At 45.2% G+C, this 23,304-nt stretch overlaps 2 protein-coding genes across 3 annotated transcripts in view; one reads left to right on the top strand and one right to left on the bottom strand.

Annotated features, from left to right (window-relative positions):
• Positions 1-4,043, bottom strand: part of fstl5 (follistatin-like 5) — a 95,881-nt gene extending 91,838 nt beyond the window's left edge. The window contains exon 1 of the mRNA XM_084698228.1: positions 3,937-4,043. Coding sequence (XP_084554354.1) covers positions 3,937-4,043 — 107 coding nt within the window. The remainder of the gene's footprint in view (positions 1-3,936) is intronic.
• On the top strand, positions 2,238-10,177 carry qdpra (quinoid dihydropteridine reductase a). Of its 2 annotated transcripts, none has more exons than XM_084698038.1 (8): positions 2,238-2,284; positions 3,042-3,203; positions 3,506-3,598; positions 3,994-4,090; positions 4,311-4,451; positions 6,299-6,407; positions 8,862-8,945; positions 9,987-10,177. In XM_084698038.1, the coding sequence occupies exons 2-8, from the start codon at positions 3,120-3,122 to the stop codon at positions 10,087-10,089; spliced, it is 711 nt and encodes a 236-aa protein (XP_084554164.1). In that variant the 5' UTR covers positions 2,238-2,284; positions 3,042-3,119; the 3' UTR covers positions 10,090-10,177. The 2 variants fall into 2 exon arrangements, with proteins under 2 accessions (XP_084554164.1, XP_084554246.1); XM_084698120.1 differs by lacking the exon at positions 2,238-2,284 and adding an exon at positions 2,537-2,606.
• The last annotated feature ends 13,127 nt before the right edge of the window (positions 10,178-23,304 follow it).

A 23,304-nucleotide genomic window follows, 5' to 3' on the forward strand; every position in this document is an offset into this window, starting at 1 on the left:
CTCGGTTAAGATAAATAGTGGTCCAGTCTCACAGTACAGCCCCTGTCTAGCCTGCCCACTCATCTCAGCTGGTAGTAGCATTGCCCTTAAGCTCTGACAGCGTGAAAGAGGAAAAGTACGACTTATATTAGTTGGGTCCGTTAAGCTCCTTCCAGCTGTGTACCCACCCTGGCAGCAAAGAAAAAGACAAAACGCACAAGCACAAAGAAAGCCCACATATGGACCAGGGTGATAATTTTGATGTGTGTGCAAACTTGATCAAAGCTTTTTCCACAATCGCTCTGATGTTGAAATGCAACAGGATTTAGACACCCACACAAGTAGGAGAGCTAATTACTCTGTCATCAGTAACAGAGAGGCAACACAAAACACACACACACACACACAACAGAATACAAACACAAATGCACAAACACACACAGAGAGACTCACATTCATGCCATGCACACACACGCGCGCATATACTGTACACAAACTGTACTGTAAGAAATCTGTTAAATGCTTTGCTTGTGGGGGAGTTTCAGGTTGTATTATGTTTAATTAAGATATAAACAACAATGTCTCGTCCAAATTGTAATTAAAGTTATAGCGTGTTGAACAGCTTCCTTTCCACATAGGATGCACTGTACACAGTCTCTTCCCTATGGGATACAGTGAGCCTTATCAGAACTGAAACATCCGTTTTAAACCAGGCTGTTTGTTCAGAACTATCTACTGTTTTTCCCTTTCCTCGTTCCTGCGTTCTCGAGTACCACCGCAGACCTGAAGATTGTTCTGGGCTTCATTCAACAACGTGATTGATTAACCTTATCTGTTTCATCGATCGGGTCATAGTTTCGCTGTGCTACTTTCGGACTCTTGAAACGACACCAGAGCTGCAAAGCCTCTTTTGGGGCTGGGTGTTGCAGTCAGGGGAGATTCATCCTCAATTCTACATAACACAATCATAAAACTGTCATCCTCTCGTCACACGAGGGATGCTAAAGCAAAAGACAGAATACGACATAAGATAGGCTCACTGAATTTGCTGTGTTAGATGACAAGGCATTTTTGTTCGCCTGGGAACACAACAAGAGAATGTGACACAGGCCCCTCTTGCTGACGGGGTAAGTGCAGGCAATTTAGCACCTGTCCACAGGTACTGAACACTGTGAGGAGCCATGCGGGCCTCATACGTTCTGACACTCTCTGACTGAAAAGATATTGTGAAGAAACGAGCACTCACCAAAGAGGTTTAGTAACTGAAAAGTAAAAAAACAAAAACAATATAAAGCTTAAAGAAAACTATTCCGCAAGTTGCGTAACAGTTCCTGTCATCACATTCACATGAAATTTACTGTGCGCGACCTAACATTTATCCACAGCATGGATATTAAAAGTGTCATAGTCAGCATAATAAGTGGGCTACATTTTTTACTCAGATTATCTCAGATATGCTGATTTACAGTATTTAACGCAGACCCCCACAGTGAGAGATAACAATAACACTATCTCTTATTTCTTTTAATTATCTCACCCCCAAAAAAAAGCCTCCTTCTTTAAAGCTGGACCAATTTCAAGTTTACAATCGGACCCCACTCCACTTCTCCCACTCCTCTTTGATTGTTTCTTCACAGCCTTGGAGGCACAAGACCTCAACAAGCACCCACTTACACCTCCGAGACGACTCCCGACCCACCTCCAATCTCTCTCTCTCTAATCACATTTCCCTCACCCACAAAACCTTCCTCTTCAGCGGCCTGCGGGCCCTCAGACCGAAGCCCCTCAGAAGCCCTTGCCTGCTCCGTGTATTGCTTCTCCCCTCCCATCATTGTCTTACCCCAGGCGAGACGCTGATATCCCACATCAGCGATGAGCGATATCCTCCTGTCTGTTGTCTCTCGTTGGGGACCTGTCATCCTACCTCCCCCGCCCCTCCGGTAAACTTGGCTCTGTGACACCAGCTCTCATGTCGATGACGGGGTGTCCACCTTGTTCTATTGGGGCTCTGGTATGTTTCCTTTGCCCTTTGAAGCACCTGACCTACAATCTTCTGCTGTTAGATCTAAATGTTCGGATGAATCACTTTGAGATTTATACATTTAATGCATAGATGCATATATATTTTTATAGAAAATGTACCATATGTAATCTTTGTGGCTGACCAATCCACTTACTCTAGTCCTGTAGTGCCATCTAGTGTCCACTGAGAGGAAGTGACGCATCAACAGAACAGTTTCTACTTCAGTCTCGAAACCTCATGGTGCTCAGTCACCATCAGGGTCACCACTACTGAAGAGCCCAGGTTTGGACAGACACTTACACAAGTATTTATTGAATTTGAATATAACCGTGCTCTAAATATTAAAATGAGAGAGGGGTTGTGTTTAAAAATCTGTGGCTGGACCTCGCTAAAGCTCTGCGTGTAGAGAAGTTTTCACTGTAAATGAACTTTGGTGTTGGAAGTGTGTGTGTATGTGTGTGGGTGTGTGTGCGTGCGTGCGTGCGTGCGTGCGTGCGTGTGTGGATGGGAGGGGGGGGGGTCAAATGATAGTTGTTTGTTTTTATAAACAGTCGTTCGATATTTGGAAGGGCAATAACTTAACAGACCTTCTGAAAATGTGAAGGTACCATTTCGTTACAAGAATGATATTTAATAGCTTACGGCACACTGTCAGTAAACGTTTCAGAGTTTGGCTATTTTGCCCTGTTGATTTGAATATGTATCCTTAGGTGTTCAATTTTCCCATAGAGCGGCGTGAGCGATCAGCGTGAAATAATCTTATTTTGATGTGTTTGACTGAGTGGAAGCCTCAGGCAAAATTCAGTTTTGATGACATTTAAATGTGCACTAGAATATTCTGAGTTGCTATACACTGTGATCTTTATCTTCTCCCACAAAGACCTCACGAATGTCATGTTGCGTTTCTAGGTCCCAGTACTTTTGAAAGCTACGTTTAAAAACCATGTATGACATTTGAAAGTCTATTATTTCTCTCTCTCCTCTTTCGCTTCTCCCTCTCTCTCTTTCTGTCTTTTTTTCTTCTCTCTGACACACACAGTCTCTCTGCATAAGCGTGAGTAGTTGTGTTTGCTGGGTCACTCATCATCATTGCTCGGTGCGAACACAAGGGGAAATCATGGCAGCGCATCGGGTCATCGTCTACGGCGGAAAGGGAGCATTAGGTTCTGCATGTGTTCATCATTTCAAATCTAAAGGATGGGTAAGAAATTATTGTGATTGTTGTGAAAATGTTGCCGGTTTGTATTTCAGTATAAAGCCTAGCACCATTTATTTCGTAATAGCCACTTGTTGATACACCCTACCCTAGCTTAGAATGTTCGTCATGATAAAGAGGCAATGGCTTTGCTGTTCATTTGACTACAGCGTTCGTAAAACTTTAAAACTTCAATTATTAAAGACAAGCTTACACGTATTTTGTAACTGCATTCAAACCCGTCATGATAAACATCTGCATTGATTTTCATATAATTCACTAATTGATTCTCATGTTTTTATCAACAGTGGGTAGGCAGTATCGACATAGTGGCGAATGAGGAAGCGGACGCCAACGTGTTGGTGAAGTTGTGCGAGTCCTTTACACAACAAGCTGGACAGGTAGGCCTATTAGTGGACATATTTTATAGTGGGAGATGACTCCTGGGTCGGCTACTATGGTGACAAGTGGTTTATTGACCAGTGACTGGCTTACAATGACACCGCTCACTTTATGTCTAGTTGCACACAGCCAGGAGAAACCACCTCACTTTTATTATGCTTCTGTTCATCTTTATACTATCACTACATCGGAGCACCTTTTTGGCGATGTTATGCAATTTACTATACAACTGGACGCTTCTAATGTGGTTTATATTGAGAAAATATAACATGTTATAAAATATTACATTGCACTAAATTATTCAAAAAAGAAAAGTAATATAAAGCCAGGTTTTTACCTACGCTTACCGACGCTGCCAGACGGATGATGTTTGAGTGCAATCTTTCTCTCACAGGTGACAACAGATGTGTCCCAGTTGCTAGGGGAACAGAAAGTGGATGCCATCTTGTGTGTGGCGGGGGGATGGGCGGGAGGAAATTGCAACTCGAAAGGTCAGGGTTCAACAACAACACTGACGCGATATTATCAACTAATTTTGAATCCGCTAATGTATCAATGTGAGACATTAACCACACAAAGCCTGTCATTGGCCGTTCATGTGCTGGAGCTGTACAGGGGAAAACCCCTTAAAGTAATTATAAATGAACAGCGAACAACATTTGCTCCGAACAAAGCCTCAATTTAAAATCATGCTGACAATGTCTACTTCAGATTTGTACAAAAACGCAGATATGATGTGGAAACAGAGCGTTTGGACGTCCACTATCTCCAGCCACTTGGCATCCATTCATCTGAAAGCTGGAGGACTGTTGACCTTGTCTGGGGCCAAAGCTTGTCTTGCTGGCACTGCTGGTAAGACCATCTTACTTCTATCCAGGAACATGTTATGATGCCTTTCCCTGTTTGACACCAGACTATTTCATTCCGACTTTAATAGTGAAGGGACTTTGGTGCAGCCCAAAGATATGAGCAGCCAAAACAAATAGCATCTTACGTGATCTGGGCCTTTCAGAAGCATAGCTGCAGTTCAGAAACATCAAATGTAAATTAGGAGAGTGGGTGGGATAGTATGAATCATTGTGATTTAAATAAGTTTGTTTAAGTCATACCGTGACTCCCTTGAAGATCACAATACCCTTGAACATTGTAAGCTAGTATCTGGTACCATCAAATATAATGACCCCAGAGCCTTCTCTCTCTAACACCCTGAACCCTATGCCTGTGTGTGTGTGTTGCCCATGTGACCCTGATCCTGACAACAATTCCAATCCTGTTGCCGTCCGCACAATCCTCCCGTTCTGATTGGCTAAGGGACTGGGAGGAGTGAATGACTCAGCAGTTATGGTCTACATGTGGTCCTGGTTAGGACCTGCAGTTCTGGTGCTCTGTGGAGAGGATGATTACCTCAATATACCAGGCCAGATATTGTATCACTACACCCCCAGAGTTTAAGAGGTTTAATGGTTTCAAGTGGCTTTTTTTTCCTCTTCTTTTGGAAGTTTTAGGATAAGAATATATGTTGATTTCCATTATTAAGTTTTGTAGTAGTTTACTTCTAAAGGAAATAACACAACTCTCAAAATAACACAAATACACATTGTGTCAACTCGTTTCTAGGGAACACCGATTGTGAACAGAGAGGCATTAAGGGGCAAAACTTTAAACTGTATATTTGTTATATCTGTACCCATGTCAGCAAGCTTTAATCAAACAAGCACACAAAAGCCTGTTTGCTTTACTGGGGCCCCCCTGAACAAAGTGTGCCATCGGGGATGATGACGGGTGATAACGATGAACAGTGCCTATTATCTCAGCCACGAGCAAACCGCTGGTCGCTAGAGATCACATGGTAACCTACATTGTGGACATTCCATAGTGGGCTTAAAAGGCTTAATCAGTTAAGTTATGTACCACGTGAACGCCCGACCATGACCTCAAAGTTTGATCGTTGACCCTGGATTCTGATGTCTAGGTTGACCTGTTAACAACCTTGTTTGAAGGGTTCCAGTGTGCCTACACTCAGGTTGAAATCACATCTGTTTAAATGGACTCCAATGATCCGAGTTTCCCCTAACTGTGCTAACAGGGTGTTTTTTGCTTTCTGGTCTAAGTGACTGTAAAGGAACAGAGCTGTCCGGCTCTGCAGACATGTGTCTGTGTTTCCCATTAGAAAATTAGTTCCACTTCTCTCGTCCCTCCTGGAGGGAGAACAACAGCTTCCAGACACGTCTGTTCATCCTGCCCTCTCATTGGTTCCTTCCTCTAAGGTAGTTAGGGTATGCTGGTCATGTATTCGGGGGTAGAGAGCCGATACAATCTCATGAAGCACAGTTTAAATGAAAAAGGCTGAAATATTGATTCCAGATGCTCCAGCAACAAACACTGATGTAAGCGATCACACTGTTATGCATACCTCAGAAGCAAAACCCCCCTCTACAAATGTATCATGAATTGGCGCATTAAAATATCTATAACAACGTCAATCTTTTTTTTTATCTTAATTTTTTCTTTCTCTCTCTGGGTTTTTCTCTGTTCTCGCTGTCTCTCAATGTCTCTTTCTAACTCTGTCTTTATGTCCCCCCTGCTCTCTCTGTCTCTCTCCCTCTCTCTTTCTTGTCCTCTCTCTCTCTCTCCTTCTGTCTCTCTCTCTCTCTCTCCCTCTCGTCACCTGTCCCCCCCCCCCCCCCCCTCTATTCCAGGTATGGTGGGTTATGGGATGGCGAAGGCAGCAGTCCATCAGCTATGTCAGAGCTTGGCAGGGGAGGGCAGTGGTCTGCCCTCTGGAGCGGTTGCCGTGGCCACCCTCCCGTGAGTCACTCCCCATGTTTTCAACCATGTCTCTAACAATGACTACATCTCCCATGTCCCCTATAGGAGCAGGCATTAATGACTACATTCCCATGTCCCCTATAGGAGCAGGCATTAATGACTACATTCCCATGTCCCCTATAGGAGCAGGCATTAATGACTACATTCCCATGTCCCCTATAGGAGCAGGCATTAATGACTACATTTCCATGTCCCCTATAGGAGCAGGCATTAATGACTACATCTCCCATGTCCCCTATAGGAGCAGGCATTAATGACTACATCTCCCATGTACTCTACCGGGGCTGACATGAATCAGATTCTCTCTGTCTTCCTCCACTGTGCATTAGATGACATATCTATCAAGATACGCTCCACACAATACTGTTCACCTGGGTGGTTTTCCTGTGAGAGAGCAGCCGTTCTTAGTCAGCATCTGCTGATTAGCTTACTGGATGGCTCTCTGCCAGAAAAGTACAAATACTTTTTTACTATAAAAAGTAGATTTTTCTGGTATCAGTTCTTTACTTCACTATTTATTTTACTGACAACTTTTTACGTTCACTCCAAAAAAATGTAACAAAAATACCTGTACTTTCTACTTGATACATTTAAAAAGTTTTATTCTGTATTTGGTGGCATGATCATATTATTTATTGTCATTGCGCACCTTTCCTGGCTATCATGCACAACAAACATATAAGCTAGTCTACAAAGTTACCATGGGGCTAGGCAGAAGGCAACAAAAAAAATATTTGTGAAAAAAAGTTTTTAAAAACTAGTTTTGAAAGGTTGAAAAGAAAATCAAACAAGTTTCAACAAAAGAGTTTTGAAAAAACTATAAACTTTTGTGTCATGGTGTGTGTGGTAAAAAAAAGTTTAAAAATCAGGCTCGTCTAACAGGCTGGTCTCAAGTCAGATTTCTTTCAACCTTTCAAAACCTTTTTGGGAAAATATTTTTGAAACCTTTCAAAACTTTCTTGTTAAAAGTTTTGGAACCTTTTTTTCTTCAACCTTTTAGAACTGGTCTCAGGTCAGATCTAAAAGGCTGGTCTAACAGGCTGGTCTCAGGTCAAATCTAACAGAAAGAGTTTTCAAAAATAAAAAAAAGTTTTGAAAAATAAAAAAAGTTTCACAAACATTTTCAAAAAAGGTTAGAATAGTTTTTTTCCAAAGGTTGAAAAAACGACTAAATTGATGAGTACTTGATGAGGACTCTACTTGTCCTCTGCTCTGCTTTAATCTACTAAGTGTAGTCAGCACCTTAAACATGAGTGTCTGTACTTCTACTTGACTGAAGGATGTGAGTACTTTTGCCATTTCTGGTTCAAGCTTTCTGCTGTATCATCATGAGAAGCCTGTGTGACACGTGAGGGTGTTTCTTTGTGGCTGATATATTGTGAGGCTTCATCCTTGTGCATTCCACTCTTCATGAAGAAGAATTGAGGCCAAAGCTTCCTCTCGTCCTCTCTCTTTCTCTCTCTCCCCCCTCTCTTACCCTGCCACCCCCTTTCCCTCTCTCCCCCTTCTTACCCTCTCTCTCCCCTCTCTTACCCTCTCTTCCCTTCTCTTACCCTCTCTCCCCTCTCTTTCCCTCTCTCTTACCCTCTCTTTCCCTCTCTCTTCCTCTTTTACCCTCTCTCCCCCCTCTTTCCCTCTCCCCCCCCTCTTTCCCACTCTCCCCCCCCTCTTCCCCTCTCTCCCCCCCCCTCTTTCCCACTCTCCCCCCCCTTCTTCCCCTCTCTCCCCCCTTCTTCCCCTCTCTCCCCCCCCTTCTTCCCCTCTCTCCCCCCCTTCTTCCCCTCTCTCCCCCCCTTCTTCCCCTCTCTCCCCCCCCCTTCTTCTTCCCTCTCTCCCCCCCCTTCTTCCCCTCTCTCCCCCCCCTTCTTCCCCTCTCTCCCCCCTCTCTTTCCCTCCCCCCCCTCTCATTCTCTTGCTCTAGTGTTCACTCCCTCTCCCCTCTCTCTCTCTGGCCGTCACATCTGTTTAGCATCAGCATCATGACTTGCGTTTCTGCTGCAACCCACAGGCATCATGGCAGGCAGGCCTGAAACAAACCGTACATCTCATCTGAACACTGAAAGCAAGCAAAGAAATGTGGATGCGATTAGAATACATTAATCTGCTACTTACTACACTGTATAACATACAAGAGTAGTATATAAGAAGCATTTTAATTTGGTAAATAAGATTAATGTATACTGTTTCTGTAAAACAATTGCTGAGATAGTTGGGATGGATCCATAAATATAAATGGCTGGTAGATGTGATGTACAATGCGGTATAGCTGTGTAGTTGTATAACTGGTTAGCTGCGTAGCTGAGCTGTGTAGAGGTGTGTTTGTGGTGTAGACAGAGAAGCAGTCCAGTATTAGCCTGTTAGCCTGAGGCTGTTCTCAGTCTTACCCCCAGAAGAAGGCCTCGGTACTGATTATCATCTCATTTCATTTGGCAGGGTTACCTTGGATACGCCAATGAACAGGAAGTTCATGTCTGACGCAGATTTCAGCTCCTGGACTCCTCTGGAATACATAGCAGAGTGAGTCTTTTATTTATTCATTTGCAGGATTATTATCTTTGTATTTCCAATACTTTCTTCCATTCCTACAAATCATTTAAATATACTGTATTTCTTGTATCTTCAACAATACCATTCTGACCATTTAGTAAAATTGTCATAATCATTTGCCTTTTGCATTTGCATTTCCCTCGTTTATGGGAATTTTGATACGACTGCTGTATGATGTAACAGCAACATACAGTCCAAAGCCTGGATTTAAGAAGAGCAGAGAGATCAGAAGTGCCATATCTCGCCACAAGGTGGCAGTAGTGGTTTCACGACGGTTACTAGGGGAGGATGAATCACAGCCCAATCACGTGACTGGCCTCGCTGTTGACATCATTGCCAAGAATAGAACCAAAGTACACGTAGAGACTTGTGTATTGTAATTACACAAACTGATGCGTTACTAATTGAAGCCTTTAATCTTGAGTGGTTTGAACAGCGCTCTCCTGTGTGCGTGAACTGTAGAAACAAAACTGTACCTGCTCTGATGCCTCTAGCAGAGATACGAGGGTTATGAAACGTTGTGTGGTGTCTAAAAGTTGCGTCTCCCTGCTGAGCGTAGAGAGCTGCTGCTGGGTGTACAGCCCCGTGGGGGGGGGGGGGGGGGGGGGGTAGCCTCCAGCCCCGTGGGGGGGGGGGGGTAGCCTCCAGCCCCGTGGGGGGGGGGGGGGGGTAGCCTCCAGCCCCGTGGGGGGATTAGACGGGATTGGAGCCAGCCTCATAATCCCACAGGGTTAGGACGATAGTAACTCCACAGATTAACTGTGGAGGCAGATGAGGGTCTGCAGACAGGGACCCGGAGGGTCGGGGCAATTAGCACCTCACCCCCTCTGTTAAGCTCTCACCGCCACCGCTGACGCTAGAATATTTTTTTTCTTCATAAATGTATCTCAACTATTTTTCTTTCCCCCAGTAAGACACCACTGGGAGTAGAATGTGGTGTTGTACGTACGGAATCATATCCTTCTTCCTCTCCCTGTCCTCAGTCTCTCCTCTTCCTTTATTTTGTTCTAGAACTTTCTTCCTGTGGTCGACTGGCGTGGATCGGCCAGCGTCAGGCAGTCTGATGCAGCTGATCACCACCGGGGGCGCGACTGAGGCCGTCCCCACACAGTAGGGGGGAAGGAGGGATGAATGGAGGAGAGGGGGAGGAGGTGTGACAGATCGTTAGAGATTGTTAGAGAAGGAGAGAGGAAGGAAGTGGGTAGGGGTTTGTATGAGGGGTGGGGGTGATAGGGAGGGTGGGGGGTTGGTGAGATGGGGAGGGGGGGGGGTGTTAGGGATGGGGAGGGATGAGATGGAGAGGGGCTAGGGGGTGGAGAGGGAAGAGATGAGGGGTGAGGAGGAGGTGGTAAGGGGGGTGTTAGGGGTGGGGAGGTGTGGATGGGGGAGGGGTGAGATGAGATGGTGGAAGGGGTGAGATGGGGGTGAAAGTAGAGAGAAGTAGAGCAAGATGAATGGTTAGGGTTGGAAAAAGAAACATTTCTTTTCTCACAAACCACAGTATCCCAGCTCCACCTAGGATCTGCTCTACATGACAACGTTGTTCGGTGTGGCCAGAACAGAATGACTCATGCTACACGACACAGTGACTAACCAAGACTTCTATCACAAATATAGACCTGCATTACCTGATGTACTGTTCCAAGTCAGTACATACTTATTACAGAGTAACTACACAGACGAAAAAATACTGTTTTGTATGCTTCGGATCCTTAAATTTGTCTTTTATGTCCTGTGTTCTGTGACGTAAGTCCACTATTACTGCAACCAATGGAACCCAAAGTCTGAGAAAGCCGCTGACCTCAAACAAACGTACAATGCATTCTAGTGGAGTGGCCTTACTGTGTGTGTGTGTGTTCGATTCAGCCGACTTGTCAGGCGTAACTTCATGCCTGCGCCCACAGTAGGGTGGATTGAGGCTTTTCCTCGTCCATATTGTCAGTGTTTTGAGGCAGGGTGTCTGTATTTGTACCAGTGTACGTGGTTATTGTGTTCTCTGGCCAAATAAAAAATGAAAACTCCTTGTCACTTTATCTTTGGTAGTCAATGGTTCCTGTGTAGAATGTAATGCACCACGAACTCTTGTAATGCAGCACGAACTCATCCTGCTGGTAACGTATCTACCACTAGATGGCGATCTTCCACTACAGCCATTGCCGAAAGTCTCATGGAGACTTTAAAAAATGTAAAACTCAGCATAGGAGTTCTATTCAAATGAAGTATATATAAATAATTTTCTCTATATAAATTGAAACTTTACAGACGTTAAAGTCATTATACCGTAGAAACGTGATTTGCTGCGTCTTTGAAGAGCGTGTGTAACTTGACAAAACGACAGACGGGTTTGTTCACTTTGTGCAAACATTTTACCGCAGTGGCAAACCGGAAAGCATTGATTTTAACCGTTGGATTATGACAAATTGATATTTATAGGCTGCGCTGCTGTACACAAACAATAAGCCACTAAACCACACGGGTCTTGGGCAACCAACACCATATATTCCCCAGCTCGCTACTCCAGGGCCTGCGCAAATGCAAATAAATAGACCATGTACAATTATTGGACCTTACTCTTAAACTCGGCTATTCCTCATAGCCAGCTCTGCCCAGGGGGCTTGCGTTCCTGATGACATGCACCCCAATAAATCACAATGCTCAGGATTAATAGAAAAGAACAAAGCTCTTCAGCGCCAGCCGGCTGATATGTATTTATTCGGTGTGCCGCGGCAATTCATCTAGACGTGTGAGGGCGGCGGGCCCGTTCAGCGCCTAAACTGCCGCATACATTAGCTCTCATGATACTTGCGCTGTAGAGTGATTGCCCAAGGGAGGCGAGACTGTTTTATAGCCCAAAGCGTTTTACCTGATCAAAGATGGCCGATGCGATATCGCCTGTTGTTTTTGTCCCTGTGGGAGAAGCTAACACGCCTTGTTAGATGAGATGATAATGTTTGTGTGACAACAGGAGTCTGGAACTTGTTTTAGACTCATGATGTTGGTTAGAATATTGACGGTGCGGTAGGTATCGTATAAAGTGAATGTGTAGAATAGATTCATAGATTTTGTTGAGTGTGAGGGGCGTGCAGTGAGAGGGTACTTCACGGTAACACGGTGATGACCTGGACACGCGCACAAGAAGCACCAGTTAAAGTTGTTCATTCAAGTGGGTTGTTGTCTCGTCTGAGGTTCATGCGAAATTGCCCCGGAGTCATGTTTACATGAAAGCCCCAGGAGATGAATTTCCTGATTAAAGGACCCCCTCTCATGCCACCCCAACCCCTCCCCCAATGGCTGCTGTTATTGGAGGTGTGTGTGTGTGTGTGTGTGTGTGTGTGTGTGTGTGTGTGTGTGTGTGTGTGTGTGAGAGAGAGAGATCTCGGGTCGAGGGGCTCCATGTGGAAGCCATTGGGACCAGGGACCAACAGTGGGCATGTTATGTGAGGCCAGATGGTTGTGGTTATCCAGGCTGGGTAACATGACCATGATGGGTGGAGCTCCACAGCTGAGCCCCTCTAAAGGACCAGCCTCCCTCCAGCACAGCCTCTCTAAAGGACCAGCCTCCCTCCAGCACAGCCTCTCTAAAGGACCAGCCTCCCTCCAGCACAGCCTCTCTAAAGGACCAGCCTCCCTCCAGCACAGCCTCTCTAAAGGACCAGCCTCCCTCCAGCACAGCCTCTCTAAAGGACCAGCCTCCCTCCAGCACAGCCTCTCTAAAGGACCAGCCTCCCTCCAGCACAGCCTCTCTAAAGGACCAGCCTCCCTCCAGCACAGCCTCTCTGTAGCTCACGAGTGCCTGGTCTTAGCGGTCTTAGGCAGAGTGTTTATACTGGCAGAAACAACAGTGGATTAGAGAATCTGACTCCAAATATGAATGTGGACCACTGCAACCTGTCACGGGACTGGTCTTTCCAAACTGCATGATCTTAGTTTTAATATGGAGGAAATTGAATACAACTATTTCAATTAAATGATTAGTGGGTGAATTTAAAAGGCGCTTCCGTTGAACAGGTTTTTTTTTTCTTGTGTGATGTGTTTACTCTTATGAATCTTTCAGAATCTCCAAACCCAGTTAAAGAAACCGTTCGACAACATTCAGCTGATTCAGAGGAGCACAGCATTCACTCCTACATTACTGTATGTAAATCCCCAAATGCGTTTTTCTACCCACATTTATCTTCCATGTTTCTCCTGCAGATGGCGCTAGCTCCCAAGTCAACTAATTTGAGATAACGTAATTAAAATGTGCATGATAAGTTTTTTAGGTAATTAAATGGCCCTTGTGTCATTAAATCATAGCTGGGGTCAGAACGGATGGGTTTTATATTCATAAACACCTGAAGGTTCCCCTTTCCCTCTGGAACCACCCAAGGTTTAGACTGCAAGAAAGACGTGTTGCCTTCACTCAATACAGGGGTGGAACCACTGTATATAAAAACATGTGGTGCAGAGTTTAAACAAGGTTCTAGAATAACTTCACTCTGTTATATGTAAGGCACCTCGTAAGCACATTTAAATACGATGGATGGATGGATACGCTAGACAGATTGATACATTCTTTGTCCTTTTTTTTACAGAGGAAATGTATTACCATGGTCTGTACAGAGCCTTACACAACATAACACTACATAACACTTACATACTCACCAATCCATGTACTGGTTACCATGGTGTTTTGTGTAATGATGCTTTGGCTAGGGCCAGTGTGTCTTTGCTTTGATGTATGTCATGTGAGAACACAGAATCCATGACAACACAGCATGTCTATAGCATGTCATGACAACGGTTTTATGACATCACAATAAATAAAAAAATCTCTTCTTGAGCACATGCTATATTCTTGAGACATATATATATGTCTATGATTGAAACATTCAGTCTAGTGTCCTCGTGAATTCTCACAAAGTGAAATGTGGTGAAATAGGGTCCATGTGAGTAACTGATTGAGGCTTATAACAGGATTGAAATCTCTTTAAGTTGTTCTCTATACATGGAGCAGAAATCCAGCAGCCATTGTAGCAGACGTCATATTCAGGTCGAATGCAGCCTGTAGATTATCTACAGCACAGCTACAACAAAGATATTCCTGTTAATATTTTCTAAAAAGAGAGATTAAAGGAAGGTTTAAGATATAGCTGGAGGGTAAATCTGTTTGACTCTGAAATAAAATTGATAATAACAAAAAGAGGAGAAAAGAACATCTGAACGATGTTGGGAAGACGTTGTTTTAGACTTTTGACAGTTTTAATTTTGCTCAATTTCCATCCAACATAACGTCCATTACCATTTTGGGGATTAACCCCTCGTGGCCCGGGTAAGTGGACGATGGCGTGGTTAAGAGGAAGTCTACATGCCTCAAGCTTCAGGCTTCTATTCCCTCCCCTGACCAGATGAACCCCATGACTCCCAAACGGTGACGGCGAGCACCCCAGCTGAGAGATGGAGACTGCAGAGCCTGTGGGCTCGTCACTAAGATGTCAATGACAGGAGAGAGATTCAGAGGCGGACATATCCCTGTGAGTGGAGGGATGAGTGGGACAGGTAAAGGACAGGAGGAATGTCACCAGGGTTCCCTAAAGCCTTTCTGAGTCTTGTGTGACAATCTTTGCGATTTAAATGCACTGTTTACTGAAACTCAAAACTTGAGAGTTGTATAGGAACAGGACATGGAAATAAGTGCAACAACTGCATGTGTTCTCAGTGTCTCTGTGTTTGCAGCAGGATTCTGCTGTGGGCTTTTTGGTCCTGGTCCTAGCCTCCTAGCAGCCAACATTGATATTGTGGTGGTTGTTTTCAGTCAGCCAGTGAAATCCAGGTCATGGGTGTGTGTGCGTGAGTGTGTGTGCGTGCGTGTGAGTAAATTGGCGCACACATTTGTGTGACGTGTGTGTGCATGTGTGCGTACGTGCGTGTGTGTGTACACACATTTTTGTGGTGCGTGTGTGTGTGGTTGCGGTGCGAGTGTGTGTGTGTAAATGTGTGTGTGTGTGTGAGTGTTTGTGGGGGTGGGGGGGATGTTGTGACTGGATTGAGACTGCAGAATCTGACCAAGATAAGCCTCTTGGGTCTGTGGTCCAGTAACTCAGGGGCTTATAGTCACAGCTTCACTCTGCTGCCATGACCTCCACACCACCCAGCACCCTACCATGACCCCCACCCAGCACCCTACCATGACCCCCACCCAGAACTATACCATGACCCCCACCCAGCACCCTACCATGACCTCCACACCACCCAGCATCCTACTATGACCACCACACCACCCAGCACCCTACCATGACCCCCACCCAGAACTATACCATGACCCCCACCCAGCACCCTACCATGACCTCCACACCACCCAGCATCCTACTATGACCACCACACCACCCAGCACCCTACCATGACCCCCACCCAGCACCCTATCATGACCTCCACCCAGAACCCTACCATGACCTCCACACCACCCAGAACCCTACCATGACCACCACACCACACCACCCAGCATCCTACTATGACCACCACACCACCCAGCATCCTACTATGACCCCCACCCAGCACCCTATCATGACCTCCACCCAGAACCATACCATGACCTCCACACCACCCAGAACCCTACCATGACCTCCACACCACCCAGAACCTTATCGTGACCACCACCCAGCACCCAACCAAGCTGGCTAAGAGTCCATTTCCCCTTTTGGGAAACACATTCTCCCTCCTACCCTTCGTCCCCTGCCCCAACATGTGTTTCTCATTTAGCCCTTCATTTTAGTTCTAGACCCAGTCTGGTGGAGGGGGTGCAGAGAGAGGGGGGGGGAACAGTTTTACTGGTGTGGTAGTTTCTAAAACGGAGGTCATTTTCTTCCTGAATGTTTTTCTGTGCTGTGGGTCTGGAGAGAGAGGAGGTGCTGTGGGCCTGGAGAGAGGAGGTGCTGTGGGCCTGGAGAGAGAGGAGGTGCTGTGGGTCTGAAGAGAGAGGAGGTGCTGTGGGTCTAGAGAGAGAGGAGGTGCTGTGGGTCTGGAGAGAGAGGAGGTGCTGTGGGTCTGGAGAGAGGAGGTGCTGTGGGTCTAGAGAGAGAGGAGGTGCTGTGGGTCTGGAGAGAGAGGAGGTGCTGTGGGTCTAGAGAGAGAGGAGGTGCTGTGGGCCTGGAGAGAGGAGGTGCTGTGGGTCTGAAGAGAGAGGAGGTGCTGTGGGTCTAGAGAGAGAGGAGGTGCTGTGGGTCTGGAGAGAGGAGGTGCTGTGGGTCTGGAGAGAGAGGAGGTGCTGTGGGTCTGGAGAGAGAGGAGGTGCTGTGGGTCTGGAGAGAGAGGAGGTGCTGTGGGTCTGGAGAGAGGAGGTGCTGTGGGTCTGGAGAGAGAGGAGGTGTTGCTGCTGAGAGACAAAGGGGAGGGGTTGCTCACTGTTCAAAGACAAATTCGGGTACTTTATTAAATTAATTCATTTAAGAGGAAGATAAACATGACCTTTACTTACTGATGGGAATAAAAATGGCATCTTCTTTAGCCATTTTTTCCCCTAACAAGAATTGCATCGACCACATTTCCGTTGATTTAAAGACATTTCAAATGTTGTAAAGTCAGCCTTGACACTTAACCGTTTTTATCAAAGATCATGAAATATGTTTTAGTGACCGTTAATATAATTTTCAAAGACATGTTTCAGCATGTTTAGTACAACAAGCAACACTACTGAACCCTTCATTATTCATGCAAATGTATGCAACTGAATACACGATTAATGATATTTTTGAATATGTAAGTGTGTCTCGGTCAAAAGTAATGAGATATCCCAAGAATAATATGTAAATTTGGTGAATTATTGAAAACCCATGACTGAAGATTTTATATTAGTTTCCATGTTTATTTCAAAGATACATAAATTTTTCAAAATGCTTCTCATGCCCTATTTGATAACCAAATCTAATCAAACATCCTAATCAATAATTTAACTGTGTGTGTGTGTGTGTGTTAATGTGCACATCTACAAATATTGTGTTACTGTCGGTGGATTTCGATCTTGCAAACTTGTGATTGACAGTGGAGAGCGTTCTGGAACCAGAGATTATACAACACATATCCGTCAGCCATCGTTGATGCCTTAAAGTTGTGATTTTCCACGTTTCTCCCCTCAACAAAACCCTGGAGTCACACCCCGTCTGACACTTCATTACAGACTCACGATAACTGAGAATGCATTGGAGAATAAGTCACATGATGACTATGAAAAGTCAGTGATATTGCATGATGTGTCACAAACTGTCACAAATGTTTGGCTGCAGTCAACCCCCCCCCCCCCTTCCTCCTTTTCCCTGCATCATTTGCAATGATTATGTTATCAGGCCAGCCAGGCAAAAGGGTGGAGCAACCATAATTTCAGCGCGGGATTAGGCAGAAATAACGAGGTCACCAAGTTACAGTTGCCATGGCAACGACACATCCAAGAACACAGGATGCCGTTGCAAAAAAAAAAACGGGCCCCGGGAATCTTCTTACTTCTGTCTGTCTGTCTGTCTGTCTGTCTCTCTCTCTGTCTCTCTCTCTCTTATTTCTCTCTCAGAAAGTCTCTCTCTCTCTTATTTCTCTCTCAGAAAGTCTCTCACTCTCTCTCTTTCTCTCCCTCTCTCTCTCTTTCTCTCTCTGTCTCTCTCTCTCTTACTTCTCTCTCAGAAAGTCTCTCACTCTCTCTTTCTCTCTCTCACTCTCTTTTTCCATCTCTCTTTCTCTCTTTTTCCCTCTCTCTCTCTCCTTCACTTTTTTTTATCTCCTTTTAGGGGTGGAGGAGACCAGAAAAAGGAGCGTTTCACTTTTCTAAAGGCTTTTGTTTCCAAGCATATGCAGAATAATAAATTCTCTATCAAGCACATTTGCATTTTGCTGGCATTCATATTCTGTGGGAGGTCTCTTCTGAAAGGGGTGGATCGGCTCATTAGAAACACCAAGACAGACCAAAGTTTGTTGCACTCGTTTCATACCAGTATCGGAAGAACCCTGTGAAAGTAGATGGAAATTAGACGAGGGAAGACAGGAAGAAATGCGAGAAAAAAAACACAAGTGATAAATTGTCTCCTGTGTGGAAATCATTTTTTATTTTTTCTTCTTTTTGTTGGAGAACAATTTGTCCAGGTCTCAGGTCCAAACGTTGTTGATGTGAAGGGGTTGAAGCTGCTGGCTCCAATCCAAGCATCTATCTGTTCCACACCTGGACATGGTTACAACAAGCAAGCAACAAGCCACCCAGCTTCCTGAGGAAGTAAACACCAAGAAACCCGGGGATCCATTCACCGCTGCGACCTGACGTACACAACAATAAGAACGCACAGGAATGCATAATAATTCATCCAAAGACACTTGAATGCACAGCGACGTACGTACATGGACCTGTAGTCACATGCTCTGCCACTGAGCTGTCCAACAATGGATGTGGACAATTAGCCGGTGTGAAATAATCTGGTGGTTAACATCTCCTGTATCAGCCTGTGTTGTGGCAAGATGCTGGGCAGTTCTAAAACGGAGAGCTTGGTCTGACCTCTGCACTAATATTCTCATCGCTGCTACAAACATATCCCACCTTCTGGGGGCAGTCAAGCTGCACCCCTCCACAACTCCTTCAAAGTCTGATCTAGATCAACATTTTTAAAAGTATGTTTTTTGGGAGCCCATTGTGACGGGGTATCTCGGACAGTGTGTGACCATGAGGTCCCAGACTTTGGTCAGGTCCATGTGCAGGAGGGAGGGATCTTTAGGTGAATCCACACTTCCATTTTGAGCACCCAGATTGTGCCTGGCCTTACCTCTTTGTCCCACTCATGTACCCCCGCTGTGCCCTCCCCTGGGTGGCCGCCCCCCCCCCCCCACCCCGTCCACCCATTCCCCCCTCCCTGTGCCCCCATCTGCGCCACCACAGGCCTGCACCCAGGGCACATTGTCTGGTTCAGCACCAGCTCCACAGAGAAACATCCAGAAGCTCTGCAGAGTGGTCAGAGGGAGAGACAGGCAGGGGGGATGAACCGAGGACAAGGAGGGGAGGGGGGGTGGATGAGAGGGGGGGTGTGGAGGGGGGGAGAGGGAGGGGGATGAGAAGAAGGAAGGAGAGGAGAGCGCGGGGAGGGGAGGGGGGGGGGGGGAGAAGGAGGGAAGGAGGATGAGAAGGAGGGAGGAGGGAGGGAGGAGGGGAGGGAAGGTGTGTGGGCGTCAGGCAGAGCTATGTCTGCGCTGCAAATCCGAGGAGGAATTTTTAAAGGCTTAAATCCCAGAGAGAGAAGCCTTGGCTTGTTTCACTACAAACACACGAGTGAAGCAGGGGAGAGATTCTCTCCACTGAGCAGCTTCTAACAAACCCAACCTGGGAGTTTGGGGGAAATGGAAAAAGGTTGATTTTTTAACTCTTAGTTTACAAACAGCCAAACAATCCATGCAAGATCCATTTCCAGTTAATAATTGCAACAAACAAAGATGTAATTGATTTTGTGATTGTAGTAGTAATTGATGTAACTATCCATTACGTAAACTGTATGCATGTAATGGATTTAAAAAAAATCAAAATCCATAAGAATTATGGATTCAAAAGAGCCTGTCATACAGGTTGATGATTTTTTGCTTTACGGTTGATGATGTTGGTTTGTGTGTGAGATCACTAATTGGATGTTTTTGTCGAACTGAAAGAAACTGTCTCAGCTTACAAGATGCAGGATGTGGTATTCTGCTGAATGTGTGTGTGTGTGTATGGGGTCATGTGCTGGTGTGTGCATTCAAAAGGGTGGGTCCGTTGGTGTGTGTTTGTGTGTAAGCATGTGTGTATGCTTGTACCATACGTGTGTGTGTGGGGCAGGGTGGGGTCATGTTCTTGTGTGTAAACGTGTGTGTGGGTGCATATGTGTGTGTGTGCAGGAGTATTGAATAACAATAATCTCAACAGGGACCTAGTATGTGGACGTAAAATAGTTTCAGTTCAGTTGATTACAGTCACTGTTGGAAGCAGCTATAAAATATTCTATATGGGGGGGAGGGGATATTCTTGCACAGTTATGCTTATAATACTAACAGATAATTTGACAACAGTGTTTCCTGTTTCCTTGTTAATAATAAAGCATTTAGCTTAAACTTTTCTCCATCGCGTATCATCGTCCTCTGCACCTGCAGCATTTACATCTATAGTCAAGCATTCTACCACAGAGCTATTCCCATCTTCATATCTGCATGAACTATATATATATAAATATATACAGTATAGATAGGAGGTGCTTGTGGTTCAGCGTTAGTTAATGTACTGTATCTCTCAGTTCTTGAAAAGGTGATTTGACTGATGCTTCTAGTTTCAGATGCTCCCTCCCTCTCTCCTCCTCTCTACTTTTTCATTTTCTCCCTCCATCCTCCCCTGATCGTCCTTCTTTCTCCTTTCCTCCCTCCTCCCCATCTCTATCCATCCCTCCTCCCCTCCAGCCATCCATCCCTCCATCCATCCATTAATTAATCCCTCCTCCCCTCCTCCATCCATCCCTCCTCTCCTCTCCATAGCCTTCTTAACTGTAACAGAAGAAACCAATAGATGGGGCTGTGGGGTTTTGAGGAGCAAAGTGAATTTCTCAAAGATTCAACTTGATCCACACGTGGTAATGAGTCCTGTTTTCAAACCTGTTCTGTAAAACCACAGAACCATGCAGCTTTTGTCCCCACTTTACACATCTGTGTTTGCCTATTAGCTGTGGTGAAGTGGACACAGTTGTCTGGATAGACGATCAGTCCCCTAAAGTGTTCTGCCTCTTCATTACTTTAACGATGGTTTCCTAATGATACACAGAGTGGTGTTATGACAGATTGGTCACTTAATACTTTGGGAAACGGACAGATTTATCCAGTTTGTGTGTACGTGTGTGTGTGTGTACGTGCGTGTTTGTGTGAGTGGGTCTCTGTGTGTGTGTGCGTGTGTGTGTATGTTGCAGGTTTCCTGCTGAGCGGTGCGACTGGGAGTCTAGTGAGGGTAAAATTCCATTCTCTCAGCGGAGCAGCATTCTGCATGAGCCAATTCCCAGGAGACATTGCTCTGCATGTCCTCCAGACAGCCCAACTCAGGCTCAGGCGCGTTTATTAACTGACCTGGAGGGGAGGGGGGGGGGCAGAGGGAGGAGGAGGGGTGGAGAGAGGAGGGAAGGGGGGAGAGGGGGGAAAGGAGGGGTGGAGAGAGGAGGGAAGGGGGGGGAAGGAGGGGTGGAGAGGGAGAGAGAAGGAAGGAGGGGGAGGGATGGAGAGGGAGGATAGGGAGAGAAGAGAGGAGGGGGAAGTGAAAGATGGAGAAGGAGGTGGAGGGGGGGTGAGGGAGGGAGGGCTTCCAGGGTGTGGTGGTGGAGGTAGAGAGAGGGAGCGCGGGGGAGGGGGAGGAGGACTAGGGAGAGAGAAGGAAGGATGGGGGTGGGGGAGAGCAGAGAGAGAGAGAGCGGTGGGGAAGGGGGTGGAGGGGTGGAGAGGGAGTGAGCAGGGAGTTATGGGTTTGTGTGTGTGTGTGTGCGTTTGTGTGTGTGCCTGAGATCAAGGGTGGAGGGGGTTTGTGGGGGGTGAATGTGTGTGCGTGTGTGTGTCGGAGCTGGTTGAAAATATTAACTCTTTCCAAGCTGAACTGCTGTTCGGCTACAAATCACCAATGAAGGTCTATAAAAAAACAAACATTTACAAGACATTTTTCAATTTCAGAAAATGCCGACTGGTCAAACAAATCCAGCATCATATGATTGCGTTTGAGATGTCCCCCAGGTATACACAGGCAGGAAGAAGAGTCAAGAGATGACAGAAGACATACAGCCAACACTGTATATTTATAAAACTTGAATTACTACTTAATGTTGCAACCCTGCATATAAACACTTTTGGGTTGTTTTTCACAGTGTTTCTTGACGTTCTTTCAGAACTAAATGTTGTTTACTACCTCTTACCAACACTTTGGAGTAAACTAAGACACTTTTTTCAAAAACTGAAATGAAAAAAACGTGTGGGGTTATTCCGTTTGGACTAATTAATCTTCCCACAGTGCAAATATCAGTTTGTAGTTTGGTGTGTCTTTGTATAATTGCTCAACATGACTGCAAGTCTCATTTGTCACTAGTAAAAGGAAATGGCATAATTGAAAACAGCTTTTCAATTACAATTTGTTTAACTTAAATAATGAAATAAAATATGGAGCTTCAAAGTTAGATTTTTTATTTCTTTTTTTACCCTTATTATTCCATCCAGTGCTGGAGAAGAGGGGGAAAAATCACTCACGGCAAAATGCAAATGAACCTGCAAGCTATTACGATGCTAATGAGATTCCACCATAGGAGAATCCGCTTCACCATCCGGGGTATATTCTATCCATATTTGGAAAACAGTTTGTGTGTGCTCAGAATAGGATCCCATCCCTGCTTTGTTGACGCATCTAGCTTTAGGTCTTAGTTTCAACACAAAGACAGATTTAAAGGGACTTTGTGACAACGCTCATATAGGTTAATTAATTGAAAACCAATCTGAATTCACATCATTAATTTGCCATAGTTCTTGTAGCCTACGTTTTTTCCAACAAAATAGTACTATTGGCCTACTGAAATGTTATTGTTCATCCAGGCGCCTACGAAAGCTAGTCTGGATGTAGGCCTACCCTGGTAAACCAACGATACCTACAGTATCCTAGCCTAAAAAACACTAAACAAACACAATATCAAGGTTTTTGTTCAAATCCAAACTTTTTCAACTTGGCTGGTGACTATGGCAAGTAGCCCCCTCCAAAAAAAACAGGTCTAGGCCACCACTTCCCAAGAACACCTGTTTATCATCGACACAAACATACACAACACTGACGAGGTAAGATGTAGCGACAACTGAACGATAAGCTTCTTGTGTTAAAAAGAAGCGTTTTTCTGAGGTAGCGAGGTAAACCGTGCTCAGGTGCAAGCTTCTGCCGCGGTACACTTGGAGCGGTAGGGTATGTTACCATAGTAACACCAAGAAGGAACCAGAAGCAGTTTCTACATCATGCCCTGACCCATTTCGATTCTCATCCACAAGTGTTTTGTTTCGCTCACCTTGGCATTTCTAACGCAAGCACCTCCATATCCGCCCCTTCTCCATAGTTCTTGCATCACGACTTCCTAATTAGACGATCCCTAAAAACAACAGTGGGAAATGTTCCCCCTTTCACATATAGGCTACAGTCATATTCGTGATTTATGAAAACATAAATAAACGATTGACTCTGTTGAGAATGTTCAGCTCAAAGATGCAACCACACTTTAACAGTAAGCCTAAATGCTTTAGGCAAGAAACCAAATCTTGCTATAAATGTCAATGGAAAAGGTTTTGAGATATACATTTTGTACGTTTTTAA

Source organism: Hypomesus nipponensis, chromosome 1 (assembly GCF_054491055.1).
Source record: "Hypomesus nipponensis isolate SF chromosome 1, ASM5449105v1, whole genome shotgun sequence".
Taxonomy (NCBI): domain Eukaryota; kingdom Metazoa; phylum Chordata; class Actinopteri; order Osmeriformes; family Osmeridae; genus Hypomesus; species Hypomesus nipponensis.

What these genes read in the sequence shown, in the direction of transcription:
- qdpra (XM_084698038.1), top strand. Translation starts at nt 3,120, where the DNA reads ATGGCAGCGCATCGGGTCATCGTCTACGGCGGAAAGGGAGCATTAGGT. An exon ending in TTACACAACAAGCTGGACAG is followed by an intron (nt 3,599 to 3,993) that starts GTAGGCCTATTA and finishes TTTCTCTCACAG; the next exon opens with GTGACAACAGATGTGTCCCA. An exon ending in GTTGCCGTGGCCACCCTCCC is followed by an intron (nt 6,408 to 8,861) that starts GTGAGTCACTCC and finishes TTCATTTGGCAG; the next exon opens with GGTTACCTTGGATACGCCAA.